This window comes from Alligator sinensis, unplaced genomic scaffold (genome assembly GCF_000455745.1).
Source record: "Alligator sinensis unplaced genomic scaffold, ASM45574v1 scaffold881_1, whole genome shotgun sequence".
NCBI classification, from domain to species: Eukaryota; Metazoa; Chordata; order Crocodylia; family Alligatoridae; genus Alligator; species Alligator sinensis.
In genome coordinates this window covers 1,027,756-1,047,024 of record NW_005842346.1, presented here as the reverse complement: position 1 = coordinate 1,047,024, position 19,269 = coordinate 1,027,756, and the positions used below count along the sequence as shown (strand labels likewise).

The 19,269-nt window shown below is 46.2% G+C and overlaps 1 protein-coding gene across 2 annotated transcripts in view; it reads right to left on the bottom strand.

Moving 5' to 3' along the window:
* Window positions 1-595: 595 nt before the first annotated feature.
* Window positions 596-19,269, bottom strand: part of OSMR (oncostatin M receptor) — a 66,420-nt gene continuing 47,746 nt past the window's right edge. The window contains exons 9-18 of one of the 2 annotated variants that reach the window (XM_025210397.1): window positions 18,278-18,440; window positions 17,230-17,306; window positions 16,521-16,743; window positions 11,730-11,927; window positions 10,570-10,671; window positions 7,548-7,721; window positions 5,887-6,051; window positions 4,527-4,608; window positions 4,213-4,279; window positions 596-1,595 (exon numbers count right to left, since the gene is read on the bottom strand). In XM_025210397.1, coding sequence (XP_025066182.1) covers window positions 1,002-1,595; window positions 4,213-4,279; window positions 4,527-4,608; window positions 5,887-6,051; window positions 7,548-7,721; window positions 10,570-10,671; window positions 11,730-11,927; window positions 16,521-16,743; window positions 17,230-17,306; window positions 18,278-18,440 — 1,845 coding nt within the window. In that variant the 3' untranslated portion in view covers window positions 596-1,001. The remainder of the gene's footprint in view (window positions 1,596-4,212; window positions 4,280-4,526; window positions 4,609-5,886; window positions 6,052-7,547; window positions 7,722-10,569; window positions 10,672-11,729; window positions 11,928-16,520; window positions 16,744-17,229; window positions 17,307-18,277; window positions 18,441-19,269) is intronic. The other variant, XR_003095314.1, reaches the window with a different exon arrangement.

The following is a 19,269-nucleotide window of genomic DNA, read 5'->3' as shown; positions in this document are numbered from 1 at the left end:
TCCCCCTCCTGCCTAGCTTCCCTGGTGTCCCCTGCCAGCCTGGGCAAGGCACAGGGGAAAGGAATCTGTGCACCACATCCAATGCTGTCTCTGGCTGAGCCTGGCTCCACCTGCAGCCAGGCTGGAGTGGAGCAGGAGCAGCCCTGGAGTTTCCCCCAACCCCTGGGCAGGGGGGTGAGATTAGGAGAGGAGACATGCTGCTGAGCACGGAGGGAAGATAGTTACCTGATTGAAGGACTTAAAAAAAGCCCCCAGCTGCTGCTCCCGCAGTGCTGTCTGCCTGCTGATATCGCATTCCATTTTATTCTGAAAAGGCTGTTTCGATCACTTTACATCCACTACTCACAAGCTACCAAAGGACAGAATTGCACAGGCGAAGCTGTTCAGTTTCCAAAGCAATCCTGCTTGGTTCACACGATACTATAGTCTGAGATCCAGGCCTGAGTAGAAGAACCGTGGGATTGCAATGCACAAGGTTGAAGACACGAATTCCGTCTCCTAAAGAGTTGTTTTCAACCTTGAACTGTGACACAATTATTCAAACATACCACAACAAATTCTTCTTAAATATTTCATTAGCTGAATGAGAATCCAGTTGGCTTTCCACAGAATTTTTTATTTTCTAGAAAAATAAACAATGCATAGATTCAAACAACAAAACATAGGAAATTAAAAGTTGAGTGGTCTGTGCTAAGGTTCCTGATACATGCTTTCTATTTACACTTCAAGAATTGGACCAAGTACATGGGGAATATGATATGTAGTGTGCTCCTAGCTAATTATGAAAGTGGTTTAAGTTCTCTGTATTAGTTTTTGGACTTTATAAGCTCATCTAAACTATGGTGCCTCTCTAAGGCCAGAAGTGACAACCATGATCTGATCCCCTATATAATATAGGTGATAAACCTTTATTATCTAATTTATGCTAGATGCCCATTACTTCTGATCAAACTGCACCATACAGATCATTGCACTATACATATATTTATCAAGGTTTAATGCTAGTCTGGAAGCAATGTCCCCATTGTACTGGTGGAGGTAGGGCTATACTGCTCAAGGTCTCCATCAGATATAGATGTAACCACGTCTGAACTCAGGTTGTAACCTAAACATTCACCAGGCTCAGTGGAACAATACAAGTCATTTAATCTACTCCCAGAGCAAGGCACTTCCATTTGTGAAATATATACCAAGCTGGTGTCTCCAATCATAGTTTCTCTTCGTGACACGACAGTGTCTTTATTCATGATCTCAATGTCATGCTGTGGCTGGTATAATAATGGAAGAGGTTGTGGCTCACTCGTATGTAACATACGCAGGTTCTGATAAGGCATGGAATCATGTGCAGCACTGGATGAGTAGACAGGGTTTTTTAAATGCCAAATGCCAGCTTCTGAATCAGAGGATGAGTATGTAAAATCTCCGTCTTCATTTGGAACAAGGGGAAGCCAAGAAGAATCAGTAATGGCAGTCTTCCTTTCTTCTAGCATACTCCTCTGGCTCCACAGATTTAATTTCTTGGCTTCTGACTTGCTCTCCAATGTTACAGCATCAGGAATGCAGTCACTTACTTTCAATTCTGTTTCAGAAGCCACCTACAGAATAACCAGAACAGGCATGATTTTAGTTGATTGGTATCTTTAGCGGAAATGAATTTTAAAGAAAAACACCTGTCCAATACTATCTAAGCTCAACATATGAAATATGCCAAGTAATGAGAAAGCAGGCCCCATTATAGACTTGCGCAGGTTTTATCTTTGTAATTTCCGTAACAAAAAGCAGACTGCAATAGAATATTTAAACAGGTTTTGGCAGCCTTCCTCTTCTAAAATCTACACTGAACATCAGCATCAAGGTTGACAGGTTAGGCAAAGTAGGGTCTTTCTCTACCAAATCTATTCTAAATGTGATGAGGTACTTCATTTATGATGTACTAAATAGAATTGTTCTCCAAAAAGTTCAATGTATATCAGCTATGAGGTGGGAAGGAGCAATCAGATATAGACTATGGGCAGCCAAACAAATTATTCTGAATTAAAGGATGGAGGCTGGAACTTACTGTGTGTCTGCTCCTATCCTGCAGTAAATAGAAGATAAACTGGGGCAATTCACTCCTCACAGAGGCACCGAACAGTTTCTGTGGAAAAGCTAATATGCAATATGCTCCCCGTCTCTCTACTATATAATGTGTCTGTCCATACCCATAGTTTTAAAGGACTCATCTAGTCAATATCTAGTGCATGATTCCAAGGGTAAGTGTATTATGATCTAACTTTGAAAGTTAGGATTTTAAACAGTAACACTAGAAGGACTTGTCTACCTCAACAGGTTTCTGTAAACTTGCCAAGAGTTTGTGTGCAGAAACTGTATTCAGCAGTAACTCTTTAACACCTCAGAAAATGGCAGTATGTAGCTTTTCACTACATTTTTGACTATGGAAACATAATAGAGTAATTCTTCTGTTGCAAATAACTCAGAGAGCACAATAGGTTAGCACAGTTTTGACAATATGGACTTCTCTCTGAAATCTTTGGGTTTAACTTGTGAGTCATTGCAAGTGTTTGGATACCATATGGTACGTACACATGTACTAACTTTCTGACAGTTAAGCCAGCTTAACTTTTTAAAGCCGATTTAACTGTCAGAGCATACAGTTAAGGTGTACAGAGCCAACTTAACTATATAGAGCATACACCTCCAAGGTGTATTATCTTAAGCCATATTCATTAAGTCAATTTAGCTTACAATATTGCTCACACTATGTCAAGGAGCTGTATGTGTGTATGCTCTGACATGGTGTAACAGGTAACTGTTCTGGGCCGAGCTAAACTGTGACCCGCACACCTGTTCCTGAGGCAACCACCTGCCTTCTATCCTGCCACACCTTGATGTTAATTAGCGGGAGGCTGCCATTGTACTGCCCCGTTGCCAGGGGGCGCCATCTGCGGCTCCTATCCTCCCCAATACCACAGCCCAAGCCTCGCAGATGAAATATGTGTTATATATCAGCCTTTTTCCCAATCAGGCCCCTCTTTGGGCCTTCTCAAGTGTCGTTGCCCTCTCTCAGGGCCTTCTCTGTGCTGTTGCCCTCTCTTGGGGCCTTCTTAAGTGCTGCCCCCTTCTCTGGGGCCTTCTCAGCACTGCCGCCCTCTCCTCGGGCCTTGGTAAGTGCTGCCCCCTCTCCGGGGCTTGCCATGCCCACGCTAGGGCCTCTCAGTAATGCCCCCTCTCTGGGGCTCGCCACGCCCGCACTGGGCTTCTCAATAAGGCACTCCCTTCTCTGGGGCTCGCCACACCCATGCTAGGACTTCTCAAAAGTGCCTCTCTCTAGGGCTTACCACGCCCACGCTAGGGTGTCTCAAAAGTGCCCCTCTCTAAGGCTGGGGTCTATACACCCCGTATGCTGCGCCCTCCTGGGCGCCGGGGTCCTCCCACTCCGCTGTGGGTTCCCCCTGAGGCCTCCTCCAACCCCTTATAGCCTCACCCAAACCACCGGTTTAAACGACAACAAAACACAAGCCCCTGGGCTGTAACATAAATTGAAGCCGCCTGGCTAAAACAACATTGCTCAGGCCTCTGAGAGCTGCTATAAGCTGTCGCTGCAGTCAGGCTTTTCCTCACCTCCTGCCTTAGGGAGCTCCTGCCTCTCTGGCTGCTGGCAGCAGACTGCCTCTGGTCTCAGCTCCTGGGCTTTATAAGGGTCAGGCCCTGCCCCCTCTGGTCAGCTGACCTTCCCTGGTTGCCCCGGCAACCCACAGCTGTGCTCCTTAGTCACTGCTAGGGCTCCTTCCCTAGCAGTTTTCCCCTCTTCAGGCACAGGGCACCTGAGTGCTCTGTGACACATGGCTTAGTTAAGTCAGTTTAATTAAGTCAGTTTAGTATGTGTATACAGGCCCTAAGAGGAGTAATATTGCACCACACCTTTGAAAAGGATCTCATCACACCCTAGGGTGCCATGGCACCCTGTTTAAGAATCCTTCGTGTAACCTGATCACTCGCTATAGAGTCTTTGCAAAGGAAAACGGAGAGTAGTCTACCAAAATCGACGTTAGCGAGATAAGCCTTTTGTAAAAGGAAAGGAACATCATTTTTTTTTAAACTAGTAATAAACACACCAACAAAATTATGCTAATTCTTTTTTTTTTCTTTCTTTTACTGGATCCTAATCAGAGAATAGACAATTCAGTTACTCGGTTTGTGTAGTGACCTTACCTTAAATCCATCAAAGGAGAGCACTTTTCTGTCAGGACTGGGAATTTGAGAGCAATAATCCTTCAACCTAGCAAAATACAGTGAGACAAATTAAAATGTTGGTTTTGTTTTCCTGTCAAAATTTATTCTCTCTTGATCTGTGGAATCAATAATTTAGCTCCATCTAATAACTACAAGCCAAACACTTAGGGCACCCGCTTACTAAGAGACATAAGAAGAGGGAGAAATGAAGAGGTCTTTGTGACAAGATGCAACCCTGGTTCAGATTAAAATAATCAAGTCTCCATTTACAGAAATAAATGTAATGAATTTACCATTTGTGTTTCCAGAAGCAAATGGCGGTTATCAGCACAAAAGGAATGATCCCCAGCACAAGTGGAAGATATATCTTATTTGCTATGAAAGAACAATAATATTTTCAAAATTAATTTTCAGCTTTTTTCCTTCTTGGCATCAACATAATTAGAGACAAGGCGCAGTTAGCATGATGCAGCTGTGTGTGAATTCTTGTAGTGTTGCAGCCAACAAGGAAATTCATGTTATGAAAGTACATTCTTAAATTAACAGTAACGTTGGGACAAAAGGCTTGTCTTTGGAGACGGTTTAATAATTGTCCTATACATTTTTACCACTGTTGTAATCACGGGCAGGAGCTCCCATGCTGAGTACAAATCACTAGCTGACTGGAAGGTTGTAGTCACCAAGGTGGAAGTATGTAACATTTTTGTGAACTAACCAAAATTACCACATTTTCCAAGGGTAAAGCTTGTCAGAGCTGGAGAATTCCAGCCAGGAGGCGTAAGTCCCAAGGCAACAAGCCTCCTAAGTGGTTTCTCCAAGCAGCCAGAATTACAAGCAAGTTCTTTTGCGTGTCAGATCTAGCCAGTGAGTCAGCATGATTCTCTGGCAATCGTCCTTCTTCTGTTACCTCTAGCACACAATGTATGAATGACCAGCTTTCCAAACCAATTTTCTATAAAAATTCATGTTAGAAATTCAAAATTCCTTCTTTGCACACAATTTAGTACTTCCTCATGTCATAAACACTCATCAGCTAATGAACCTTTATACATTTTTATCTAGGTTGGAAAGCTGGCTAGAAATAAATGCTATTCCTTTTCAAGATGGTCTGGTATTTGGAGAAGAGGGTTGGTAATCAGGATTTCCAGGGTCTGAGACCTGCCTTTTGAGTCCATGCCTTTGCAGTAGTGTGCGAGTGCGCTCGTGGTGCCTGCTGCATATGGGGGTAACAGCAACTTCTGGTTGCTGCTGCCTCCATGATCACAATGAGAAGTCTGCAACAAAATCCTGTCGTCGTCGTCCCCCCCCTACTTCCCTCCCCGCTCCTGTTAGCACCTGAGACAACTGCCTATTGCCTGTCCTTGGTACTTGCAAAGCAGATAAACCTCCTGTGAAAAAGTGAGTAAATGTATATGAGGCTTCTGTGACATTATGAAATCCTTTTAGTTTCTAACATGATAGGAGCTATGTGAGTTAAAAGTACTGTAAAGTAGTTACTATGCTGATTACTGCATGGTTTTTAAACAATACCAGCTCTCTCAGATACACACTCGTTCTAAGTAATCTGAGAAGGCATGTTTTCCTTCCAGAATACCAGCTAGCTCTGACAGGTAACTCCCAACCACAGTGCACATTTGCATTTTCAAAACTCACAGTCATCCAACGCATTTATGTTCAAAGTCTGAGTGATGGGGGTCTCTCCTCCGCCTGTGACAGCTTTAACAGCCAGCTCGTAGGCTGTGTTGGGCACCAAGTGTTCCACAGTGAACCTCTTCTCTTCTGGATTTTTGATTGTGTATTTGCACCAGACCAACCCATCTAAAACCAGACATGACAAACCATTACTCCCATTTTGGGTGCTTTTAAAGCGGTATTTCCTGATGTGGCATCACAGAGCACTAACCCTACCAGGTAGGGACCACCCACCAGCTTCCCATCAGGTCTCTGATTCCATCAATCTGCAGGTCATTTTCTAGTTGCACAATTCAGTTACCTTTGCTAAAGACTCATCAGAATTTCTTTTCTTGTTTTGTTTCTTCCTCTCTATTACTTGCCTTCTGGTTGAAAATACAAGTGAGCACCTTCAAGATGGCTGGGGCCAAGAAATGCCTGCAATGCAAGGGGGCCCTGTTCCCTCCTTTTACTGGGTCCCAACCACAGCTGTATCTCACAAGAAAATTGAGCTAATCAGTCCTGTCTTGTTGTAAAGCAGTGAGGGGCAAACCACTGGCAGGCTTGCCAAAAATTAACCCCACATCCTCCCCAAGCACCCCTCTGATCCCATTTCCCTGCCTGATTTTCTGCTCTGCTTTCTGCTTCCTGCCCACTCCCCTGCTCTGCCCTAAGCCCCTTTGTGCTGCCCGTGCCCTCCCTGATCTGAAATGTGCCCCACACACAGGTTGGCCACTGCTGTTTTAAAGTTTTCCTCAGCCACATCCCTCATTCTCACCCAGTTTCTTGAGTTTTACCTGCGATTCTTAGATGGCTGCCTGACAACAGAGAACTAGCTGACCCTTGCTTTTATACCCTTTATGGATAGGAATATTTGCAAATATGTTCAGAATTATGGACGTGCCCAGCGATCTGTTGTTAATTTTGTTTTGAAAGGAGTTTGGTGGACAGGCTTCCTATAGCCCGGGCTTGGACAGACTTACAGCTCTTCAACCTCCTGCTTCCCCAATCAGCAGAGGATAACGGGCCAAGAACGTGGCTTGTTTTGGAAAAGAGGGAGGGAAAGTGTCTTTTGTTTGGTGGAAACATCAGAAAATTTTGATACATCAAAATAACTCATTGTCTGGAGAAGAATTCAAGGTCACGCAAGAAAATCAAGGAAAAGATGGCCTCGAATAGCTCTGTGCCATGAATGCTGGTTACACCACTCCCAGCTAAGCTCAGCTGCTGTGTAGACAGAGCACAGCATTTGGGCAAATGAGACTTTTCAGAGCTGGGACCCCAAAGCTTTAGAAATATCAGCTATAACAGACCCTACCTCACTCTAAAACTGACCACGCTTTCTGCGACTCTTCCAAGGAGACAGGTGGCCATCTGAGAAATTATGGCTTGTGAGAGAAATTGAACCACCTCTAGCGTGCAATCCTGCAGTTATTCCTACACGTACAGCATGCGCAGAAGGCAGTGGAAGAAACCTGCAACTATAATGTGGGGCCCCAAATAACTGCCTGCATTTAATGGTTGAGTTCTACTTCTGTCAATTTAAAAACATTCTGTCCAGCCATTGCAGAAATCAAAATTGCCCTGTTTATTGTCCCATTAATTTATCTGCCTTACATATGAGAACTTCCCAAGTGTATTACCTGGAGCCATGTATTTTGTGGACCCCTTCAAATTGAACCCTGGCAGACTTTTGACATAAATATTGTAACCTCTTATAAAACCAGGCTGTGTCCCATCTGTGCGATATGAATCCCAGGCTAGACTCACTGAGTAGGGAATCAGGCCAATTATTTTCACATCAGGGTCACTAGGAGCTGGAAGAAAGCAAACTGTTAAACACACAGATTCTTTTTTTTTATTAACTTCCTAAAATATTTGTCCCCTCACTTGGAGTCCCTGAATTCTTACATGTTGCATCTTGTTAAATTTGCATTTGTGTTTATAAACTGAACCTCGGTAACTTTCAAGTAACATAAGAACTAAGTCATCTCCTTCCCAGAGCCTCTTGGCTTCACAAAACATCAACTGAATCACCCACATCATGCATAAAAGCTACTACTTATTCACAGTTATTGCTCAGTAGGATTATAACTTAATCCATCTGACTAAATCTTGTTTTCCACAGAGATGTACTAACCCAATGGTTAGCACGTATTTCTCACCACACTATTTGCAGTGCTTCATTACAGGAACACAATGTAAAATTTTCTCTTTTTTTTTCCTCTCTTTTTTCCTTTTTTTTTTTTTATTTCCAATGGCCAAATCAAATAACCATGTCTATAAATATCCAGGGACCATATAACTTCAACCAGGCCCATATCCTGCCTCCCAGACCTCCCAGTTTAGATGCTCCCCATGTCCAGACATGCATCCTGCATGCAAGCCCCAGGTCCAAAGGCCCAGGAGTTCAGATGCCCCCCGTCATACTTGATCTTAGCCAAAAGACTAAGATTTGATTTTTTTTCAGTGGAGGCAGGCAGAAATGACACAGGGTGTGAACAGATATAACACTTGAACCATTCCAAGAATATCACTGGTTGGGAACCAATTCACAATTGTCCCTGGATGGAAACGTTTACATGCCCACTGCTAATTGCTGGAAGTAAAACCCTCACCTTTTAGGGATTGCACTGATGCCAAAGTACCACCAGAGGGTGGGAGAGTACCCAGACCATCATGCCTTCCAGGGGTCAGTGCCTGCAGTTTTCCTGGGATTCCCCTAGAGGGGGAGGAAGACTTGGATTGGAGCAGGGGGTTGGAGCAGAGAGGTTGCCAGGTGTTGGGGGTGCTGTGTGGCCCCCTGCTTGCAGTTCCCAGGGGGCTGAGAGCTCTGGGTCCCCTGCCAAGAATTCCCCAGCTTTTCCAAACCTTGTCCTAGAGGCCACTTTGTCAACTCCACCTTGATCATGGGCCGTGGGATCCCAGGCTCAATTGGGGAGGGAGGTTTGGAGGGCTCACCAGGTGTTTCTTGCCCCCTGCTTCTGGGCTGCCCCAGCTGCTCTCCACCCAACTCATAAACCATTGCTTTGTTTTCCTGCATGCTTCACGTGCATGGCTCATGCCTCTACTTGCTTGCCTACTACTGAACTATGTGGTGGTACCCAAACAGGGAGTGACCAGGTACATGCGTATGGGGCAGGGAACTTGGGGGCTGCTGCTGCTTCCTTTTGGGGGCTGGTTGCTTTGGGATTTCCCACAGTCTTGGCCTCATGCTGTGATTTTAAAAGGATTTTTCTAAAAAGATCCACAAGTACCTTACATTGCCAGCAACTGAAAACAGATGTGGCTGCAGGGTGGAACCTGCCAGGCAGGGCTGGCTGCAAGAGTGCAGCACAGAGGGTGAGAAATAATTAAGAGTGAATGGGCTAATAATTCACTTTGCAGTGAGCATGGAGTTCACAGGCATCTGCTCTATTAAGTACCCACTGTGCTCTGGCTCTGCTTCCCTACCAACACCCTGTGACTGACAGATGTTTACTGTTACAGGCACAACCACTCCCCCACCACAAGCTGGGGGTCACAAAGCCCCCCCTGGAACCTATCTCCTACCATCCCAAATAAGCCTGGGCCCCCTGCCAAGGGTCGGAAGAGAGCCTGACACGGGGGGGCATTTATACACATGTCTGGGGGTGGGGAGGGATATGCTTTAATTAGCATGGCTCTGAGAGCCACTCTAATTAAGGTGGCTGGAGTGTCTCGTGTATCAGTGTCCCCACACTGAAAACTGGTGGCAGGGGTGCTTTATCTAAAGCTCATTGAATGCCTCCACTGGCATTCTGAAGCATCAGGACATTGATGCATGGGGATTTAGGAGGCTGCTGGAGTGAGGTAATTGCCAGCATGTTGGAGCAGCCTCCCTACTTGTGTATCGGCACCCAGAAGCTTTCTGGTTCCCTATCCCTGCAGACTATGGCCTCTTCAGGCAATAGATCTTCGGGCAGTAGAGTCCTAATTGTATCCCAGAGCAGCCCCATTGCCCTACATGGGTTTGGGAAAGGTAAGGAGTGGTGCAGCTTGGGATGCCTGGAGGACTGAGCAGATTGTAGGCACGTAATGCTGTGTCAGCACATAGCACTTAACTGGTTCATTGAGGACTGACTTAAAATAGTACTTGATTTTCCCAGTGTGCTTTTGAAACCTTCCAGAAAATTCAAGCTCATCCAAAGTTGCCTGTACTTGGATACTAGTACAGGCTCATCCAAAGTTGCCTGTACTAGGCTAGGCACAGACATTCAGAAAGCCCAAGGCAGAATTGCTCCAAGTTATGTGGCTTTCTGTAAGCAGCACCATTAAGATCGGTAGCGAACAGAATACAAATTCACCCTTTGGAGGGGCGAAGGAGGGGGGCAAATCTTAGACTGGGTTCTGCCTTTTTTAAACAAGTCTGTATGCTGAACTTCTGTCCTGTTATGGGCATAGACCGGTTTCCAGTCACTTATACCAGTAAAAGTGTAATGTCTGTACCTGACCCAGACTCTTGGGGTTTAAAGTTTATTTAAAACATTGTAAGTGTTACATCTGTCCACACGTATAAGATATGTAAAATACTTCTTATAGCAACTGAAAAAAAGGCAGAGAAATTGCAGGGCAACTGAAAAATTCCCCTCTTTTCATGAGACCCATTTGGCAAATATGTACACAGATAAAATGTGTTCAGCTTACGCAGCTCTTTGCTGTATCCAACCTTCTTCTCCAATAAAGAAGCTTTATTAGCTACAGATCCAAACACTCTGAAGTGGTATCTCACCCCAGGCACAAAAGCAACTAGAAAGTAAGAAAGGTGTTTTGAAAAGGTTACAACCTCAGTCGTTTTGAGTAGAAAATAGGATCACATTTGCTTTATTCAAAGATATATAATTCAGCAAAAGCACTCACTGTGTATTACTGAAGTCAACACAAGGGGGCTATAAGAAAACACATGAATTCAAACTCAACTCCTATTCCACACAAGCAATGTCACCTGGCTTTTTAACAAACAGTTCTCAAGTATTCTGATATTCCTGTGACCATCAGGTCTACATGGTAAACCTGCCATGCCCAGCTGCAGCTCCCTCAAACATGCTACATAGTTCTGCCAAACCAAAAGCAATACAGCTTTGCCTGCTTCATGGGTCTATCCCTCAGCAACACCAGTTAGCAGCTATGAAGTACCCAAAAGATGATTTCATATGCAAATCTTTTTAGTTGTGTGAAGTTAAAACTGCTTGGCAGTAAGGAGTGAACTTGTACCTTTGGAGCATAAGCTTCTCCAACTTGAAGCATTCTAGTAGCTAAGTGCTGAGGTGGACACATTTCTTGGTGGCAGAGGGGCCATGTAGCACACTGAGCAGCAGATTTTATTTGCAAAGCCCAAATTTGTGTTTTGCATTGGAGGTACTACAAATGGGTTCCTTCGTCCCTCCTCTATACGTGCTCTGAATACAGACAGTGAGCTCCCTTAGCCATTTCACCTACCAGAATTCAGAATGACACCAGGCTCCTTGGCAGGGTTTTCCCTAAATCTTAGCTAGTTTCTCAATATCCTGGGTAATGTTAATGCAGGCACTGCTGTCAACATCACGGGAGTGTCTGAATCAGCAAGTAAACAACACAAATGATACTATATTTAGTCATGAAAGAACAGCAGTCTTTCCTGCCTAAAGCAGAGGGGCTGGACCCAATGATCTCATGAGGTCCCTTCCAGCCCTAAGCTTCTGTGAAAGTGACCCATACTCAATGCTATGCTTACTGCAATAATTTGTTTCCCTGGGATATATTTCCTGCTACGCAGAAATAACAAGCTGCAGCAAAAATACTGTAATGAGGAAATGTTTTGCTTTCACCTGCGTCGATAAGAACCCCGGAGGTGTTGAAACCAGATCTCTTCCACTGGAAGTCACAGGGCTGGGAGTTCGGAAAGTTGTACCAATCAACAATGTAGCCATCAAATGTGTTTCTGGGCTGCCAATGAATCCAAATTCCGTGGTCTGTGCCCTCAACCCTTTCCTCCTTGTCTGTACCATTGATCTTTTCTTCAGCATCTAGGAACAAATGATTTATAATACTTCACAAAATATTTAGGTAATGCTTTCTAATAAGAGGCCCAAAGTGCAAAATATACCTCTGTCCATATGGCTGATATATATATATATTGCTAATATCCTCAAAACTTATTTGACTAAGCCACTGTTGCCCTTGATGACTAGACACAAGTAAAATAGTAGATTTTTTCCTAGTGGATTCTCGGATGTCTTTTCAATAATTTTCTCATTAAGAAATTATCACAGCTGGTAGAAAGAACCCTGAAAACATATCTGACCACTAGGGTCTGCATCTACAAATGGACTTTAGACATGGTGAGCCTTGTCACACCTAACTTCTAGCAGCCCACCTCCCACAATGGAGTTCCTTATAGTCCCTAATGTCTCAGTTCCCCATCCAGTGCAGGGAAAGAAGAGTGTGATTTGAAATAGGCAACACTCAGGGGTGCCAAAGCTAGCCAACAGAAAATGCTGAAAAATGGGGGTGTCTGAAATTACACTTCTCTTGCAGACTTAAGTGCTGACATGACGTTGGGAATTGCCAGTCAAAACCCCCTCACTGAGCTCCTAACCACCTGACGGGTGGATCATCAGGCTAGGTAGAAAACACATGAGCGAGCACGAGTAGAGCCACGTGGCTCCTGCCCTCCTCTAGAAGCAGAGAAGAGAGCTGGAGCCCAGGGTTTTCTGTATGTTTCCTAGCGGGTTCCTCAGGACGAGGTCTGAAACCCTGTCTGCCCCTCACAGAGGGGTGTGCCAGCACCATTAGGCTACAGGTTTATGCTCTCTCTGCTCTCCTCCCTCTCTCTGGTTTCTTGTATACTTTGCTTCATGTTGTTGCAACTTCAGAGGTAGAATGAAGTGCCCTTCCCCATGGTGCCCTAGTGGGGCTGTGGGTTTGAAGCCCCTTAAGGCTCTTGAAGAGTGCTCTAGCCATTATGCGATTATATAAAAAAGGATGGTAATAGAGGCCACACCACCTTCTCCTGCTGGGTCATCAAATTAGGGGTAGCAGCTGGGACATTCTTGCTGGCGGGGGACAAGCCTTCCATGTTGTTTTAATTTTTCATTTGAGCAAGGCTCTCTTGGGACAATGCTGTGGCTGCTGTGCTCGGTGTTGAACTCAGTGCTGTCAGTGTGTGACAGGTCTGGTCTGAGCATGCTCATTTGATTGGGAAGACTTGAACATATACTTGCTTACCCTATTTACTTGAATCTAAGGCAAGGTTCCTCTCCCCTTCCCCCAGCTCAGCATGGGGGGGAAAGCCTTGTCTTGGATTCAAGTACTGGCCCAGAGCAGGCAGTGGCTCAACTCCAGCTTTGGCCCTCAGCTCACAACTGAAGCCAGAGCTAAGCCCCAACCTGCACTAGACCCATGTGGCTTGTTTGGTGAGGGGAAAGGGCTCACAGCTGGGAGAGTATGGGGAGCCCATGGGGAAGGGGGGAACAGGGGAGACCCATGTGTTCAGCTCAGGGACACTGGATACTACTCAATTAAAAAACATTACGGAGGGGTGCTTCAAGCCCAATGACGGGTGTCTCAAGTTCAGAAAAGGTTGAGAGCAACTGTTTAGCTCATTAAGTCTACATAAATTTTACCTATTAGGACAGGCGCAGGCAAAATACGGCCTGAGGGCTGCTTTCAGCCCACCAGGTGATTTTCACCTGGCCTGCAGGCACCCATCAATTAACTGTACCCCACGCAGCCCATGCACTTCTCTCCCACCCTCCTGCATGGGATGGCCCCAGCCAGCGCACACTTCCGGGCCGGGCCACTGCTGCAACTCCCAGGGCATTTGCTTGGCTTCCCCGGCCTCCAGCGACTCCTCATGTCCCTGCTGCAGCACTCGCTCTGGACAGCAGGTAGGGATGCTGCAGCAGGGTGGGAAGCAACGTTCCCTCTAAGGCATAGCGATCCGTGAGCGCGCTGCTTCAGTCCATGAGTGCGCCGCTTCAGTCCCACCTCTTAGAGGGAACTTTGATCGCTACACCTTAGAGGGAACATGGCTGGTGAGCATCTCAAGCCCACCAGTCCTCCCTTCCTCCGATTTCCGCACCAAAGCTGAGAACCTTCCCCTTGCCCTGAACCAAATCTTTGCTGCTCAGTGGCTCCAGTTCTTCCCCTGATGATGAGATTCCTCTTCTTAATCTTAAAACTCAATCCCTCCTTTAAATCCTGAGCCTCAGCCCTGCCCTGGAAGCCCATGCCCTCTGAGACCTTCCTGGCCTCCACAGTACTTCTCAGCTGTTTGTTAATGGTAAGAACAACCAAATCCCCCTTGCCTGAGGGTGAAGCGGGCCGGGCTCAGGGAGAAGCTTGCCCGAAGGGGTTGGGGAGCAGAGCAGTTCCCTGAAGCCAGCGGACCCCGTGCTGTGCCCGGCTATGTCCCCGCCCCCGTCCCTGCCCCCACCCCCGCCTCACCTAGGGGGCTGCTCCAGCTGGGGCAGCACTCCCTCCGAGCAGGGATGCCGGTGCGGTAAGGAGCAGAGCGGTCCCCATTCAGCCAAGCCATAAGTGTGCCACGCTCCACGGGTGGCGCCCAAAGTTTCTGGCAAGCCACAGCCCTGCTCCTCTCTGGGAAGGTCCTTGACACCAGGGGCCACTGTCCCCAGCCACAGCTGGGAGCGGAGCTCCTCTGCGGCTCCGGGGGAGCCCGGTTCCTCCAGCTGTGGGAACAATCCCCACAGTGCAGTTACTGCGCGGCAACATTTTTTATTGTGCGTGGCCGCACATACATGCAGCTTAGAGGGAACCACGGTGGGAGGATGGAGCCCAGGCCCGCACCCAGCTGAGCGGCAGGAGTGCAGAGCTCGGGTGGGCAGGGTGTGGGTGTGGCTGGGGCTTCTGGGGTGTGACGGAGTGTGGGGCAGTGTGGGGAGGGTGCGGGGGTGTGGTGACCCCCCCCACACACGACCTCCACCATGACAGCTGCTGCCAACTGAGGCGGCAGCAGCAGGCCCTCAGGGTGCTCGTGACCCATGCACATGCATCTACCAGGTGGCATGTGGCTCCAGCCAGTTCCAGGGGCTACACTTGGCAGCAAGGAGTAGAGCCAGGCCAGCCCATCTCAATCGCGTGGGGCTCACATGCAGCTTCCGGGACTCGCAGGCCACCAGAGGAAGCCCCACGCGATGGAGCCAGCTGCCTTCCCCACTCTCTGCTGCTCATGGGATTCCACTGAAAGTGGCAGGGAGCCCCACTCCCTGCTTCCTGGCAGAGTCTCATGAGCTGCATGTGGCAACAGGGAGCAGGGCTAAGCCACCAGCTCTATTGTGTGGGACTTCCCCCCGGTGGCACACAGGTGCCAGGCACTGCACGTGAACCCGTGATAGAGCTGGGCTGGTCTGTCTCTGCTCCTTGCCACCACATGCAACTCCTGGCTACACCTGCACAGGCCATGGGCATCCCAAGGGCCCATTGCCACTGGTGGCTGTGCACCATGTGGGGAGGTATGCTGGGGCATCCCCACAGCCCTCCACCCTCCCTCAAACCCCAAACCTTACCCCCACACCCCCACAACCCTCTCATGTATACACATACCTATACCCCCCACAAATGGCCACACCCCCTCACAAACCCCCCACACACCACCATGCACACACACCCCACCCCAACCACACCCCACACACTCCTCCACACACACAATATACAAGAGTAAGGCTTTATTTTTGAGCTATTATGAAGTCACCTCTATATAAACTATGCAAACACACATAAATCAGGACAAAAATATTTTTAAATAAAATTAAAATGTTATAGTTATAGTAGATGTTTGATATTTAGTATATGATTTTATTTTTTCCAGTTCCAAGATGGCAAGCCAAGATTATAGCAGATGGCTATCATCTTTGAATACACAAGACTACGCAGAGTGGATATTTTATATCTGCACAGAGGGTCCTTAATTGATCTTACACCCTAAAGCTAAGCTTTCCGATACTTAAAGTGCTTCCTGTTGCCATACCAGGGTCATGTTTCACATCAGGAAAGCAGAGCTTTAAGGAGTACTTCTGGGGGCAAGGGTAGAGACTTCCAGTGGCAAAGGTTAGGGAGTCAGGGGCAGGACCTCCAGCCCCGAAGATGGCGGCCAGGGGCGGGGCTACCGTTGTGGCCCTCGACTGTTCACCAAAACTCATTAAGTGGCCCTCCAGCCAAAATAATTGCCCACCCCTGTATTAGGAGACCTTCATGGAATGGTGCATCACTTATTTGTGGGGGTCCCTATTAAATGGGGCATGACAAGTATATGTAATGAACTCTGGATGTAGTTGGAAGCCCTTCCCAAGTGGCAGAAATGGTCTACTTTGTGGGAAACCACGTCCAGTGGTGAGAGATTGCTACGCAGATTACAAGACTCTCTATCTGCCAACCAGATAATACGCATGCTGCTACTGAATTCAAATAGTGCAATTCTCTTACATACCAATAGGTATCCAGCGATGACAGATAACATTTTTCAAATGGCAGAACAGTCATTTTAATTACAAGGCTAGATTATTTTTGTAAAATAATAAATATTAGTGCATATAAAATAAATAACACCTATTCAAGGTAAAGGCTTACAATAAAGATTTAATTGAAAACATACAAACCATTATCAGTAGCTCCAGAGATGATGATCTCTGAGGGAGATGAAGAATTAATATGGTTCTTTGCTGTTATGCTGATTCTGTAGGAATGGTAACCAATGCAAATCCTTGTGCTATTATGTGGTGCAGAAATGGAGATGTGTTCAGGCTCAGTTGCTTCCTCTAAGTTTTCCCAGGTTATTTCGTATGAAATATTTCTTCCATTAGCTTGAAAACCTGGTAATTGCTGGGGCAGAAATGATTCACTTACTCACTGCAGAAGTGAGTAACGCTGAACACTATACTTAAAATACTGTATTTCACAGGAATAAGTATGCGAGAGGGGTAGATTTACTTTTGCAGGAGGCCATTATTTCTTTTTTAATCTGTTATAAAAAGAAAACTTATTTCTTTGATTAAAAAATACAATATAGCGAGTAGCATTTTGTAGGAAGAGTCGCTTCCAGTTTTCTTTAAAAGAGTAGTAACTTGTGATCAAATTCTGTAGTAAAGCAAAACCACCGAACTCAAATCCATGCCCCTACACTGTCGGTACGAGCCAGGTAGTGTTAATGGGAGCTAAGAATACCTGGGGCCCTTTGTCACATGAGCAGCTCATTAAAATGGAAAATTAGAAGAGAAAATGAGGCTTGTCCCCTCCCAGGAAGAATGTCTCAGCTGTAACCACTAGTCTTTCTTTTAACATTATGTCACCAGTTCTGTGCCGTCTCACCTTCCAGAATAAGGTGACGTTCCGTCCTCCCATCACCGGGGTAATGTCTCTCCAGAGGTCAAGTTTTCCTGAGGGAGCTGCAACCAATCAAAGAATCACACACAAAAGATGCTGCAGATCTGCAAAGAACTCCCCAGATCTTTCCCAGTGTTTGGTCAGAAAGATCACTCTACCTGCAACTCAGCCAGACCTCAAACCTCACCCTTCATGAGCCTCCTGGCCAAAATAGCACGGATGGACTTAATACCCTACAACCATAGTACCGTCTGTCTTTATCCCTTCCTGCAGACTGCTGTAACAATCCCAGCTCTTTCCTCTGCAGAAATCCTTCTTTACCTCACAGCACATGCATGCTGCTTATTCCTACCACTGAAAGATTAGCCCAGAGCTCACAAAACGCTACTGCTCCCTGTCTGTTCCTACATTCAGTGGTCTGGAAACATCCACTTTGTATCTCAGCACACTTGCATCTTGGGTAGTTCAGGCTGGATCAAGAATCAGTACCTGAGATTTAAAGTGGTGGGAGCTGAGTAGGAGCTGGATCCCAAACAAAAAAGCCATTCCTTTTAAAGATGCTGTTGCCAGTGGCCTGGGGCAGGGGTGATAGGAAGAGAGGTTCTCAGGAAGGAGGGAGCCAGTAGACAGATGACACTTTAGACAGCTGAACAAGATGTTCTGGGACTGGCAGATGGTGGAAGAGAAGGCAACCAGGGCAGATTCAGAGGTGGGGAACAAGAACACCTGCTCTACCCAAAAAGGGTTGGGGAATTCTCAGAGATTTAGTTCAGAATAAGATCAGAAAAAAACCTTGGATGTTCTGGGCTAATCTGTACCCAAAGTGTGAGCTTTGTGGCTTGTTCTATTCTGCGTCCCTGCATGTGCACATTTGAAAATGGGATTAAGACCACTGGCAGCCCTCGTACTTCTCCATCTCCACACAAAAACAAACGCTTGGCTGGTATTTCCACATTGCTCTGAAGGTTGGTTAAACAGCAACCTGAAGAGCAGTGTTCAGCCTCAGACCTTCCTTCCCTGTGACGGAACTCACCTGCTTCCTTCGTTGTGATTGTTAGATCTTTGCTCCACTCACTCCACTTCCAAAAATGCTTTGCTGCACCGCACCGAATTTGAAACTTATGAATGGTGTAAGGCTGCAATCCGCTGATCATGATGTTTGCATACGTGTTTGAGTGAACAACTGAACTGTTGTGCTACAGAACAAAGGAGGTATGTGACATGGTTTCAGTTGAGCTGGCTTTCATGGAAAAGACTGAGAATCAAGAATCTGTTCAGTCTCTGGAGACTGTAAACACACAGTTAGTTCTCTAGACTTCATTTGACTTGGATAATATAATAATGCAGAAATGGATCCTAACTGGATCCAAGCATAAGGATTAATGGGAAGCCTACAAGGATGCTGTTGACTGGAGCTACCTGTCCAAATTCCCACCTTAGTTCTGATCTCTGTATATCAAATCAGGTGCACTTAATGAGACCTTAGGTTCTAGCTTCTATTTCATGTGTCTCTCCTGTTCTCTATCTGCACTCCATTTTATTTTATTTTATTATATGTTTTAAATATTAATCTGAGCATGTCTCCATCCCTGGGTCCAGTATCTAGTATGATATTTCAAGACATCAATGTGCCAGTAAGATATTAGCACGTTTAACTTCCCCTTGGGACCCAGTCATTCTTCCACCCCACCACCACCACCACCCCCGCCAAGGAACTGGGATATTCTCTACCAAAAAGTCAGAAAGCATGTGTGCATACTGCTTTTAGCCGCCTCCTCCAAAGTCTCCTGTAGCTGCCAGATGGACTATCTGGTGGATCAGCTACTGGGAAATAATTTAGCCTGATCACCCACTGAGGGGTGTGCAGGTAGGCGGTCTCTCCAGCTCCATTTCCTGATGACAGGGAAGATGCCTGATCTTGGTATATGGCTGTTTAATATTCTAGAGCTGAGTTGTCCTTATATATACCAAGCTATAGAGAAACCAACCTCTATTTGCAAGGCAGCAGAACAAATGAACTGTAGG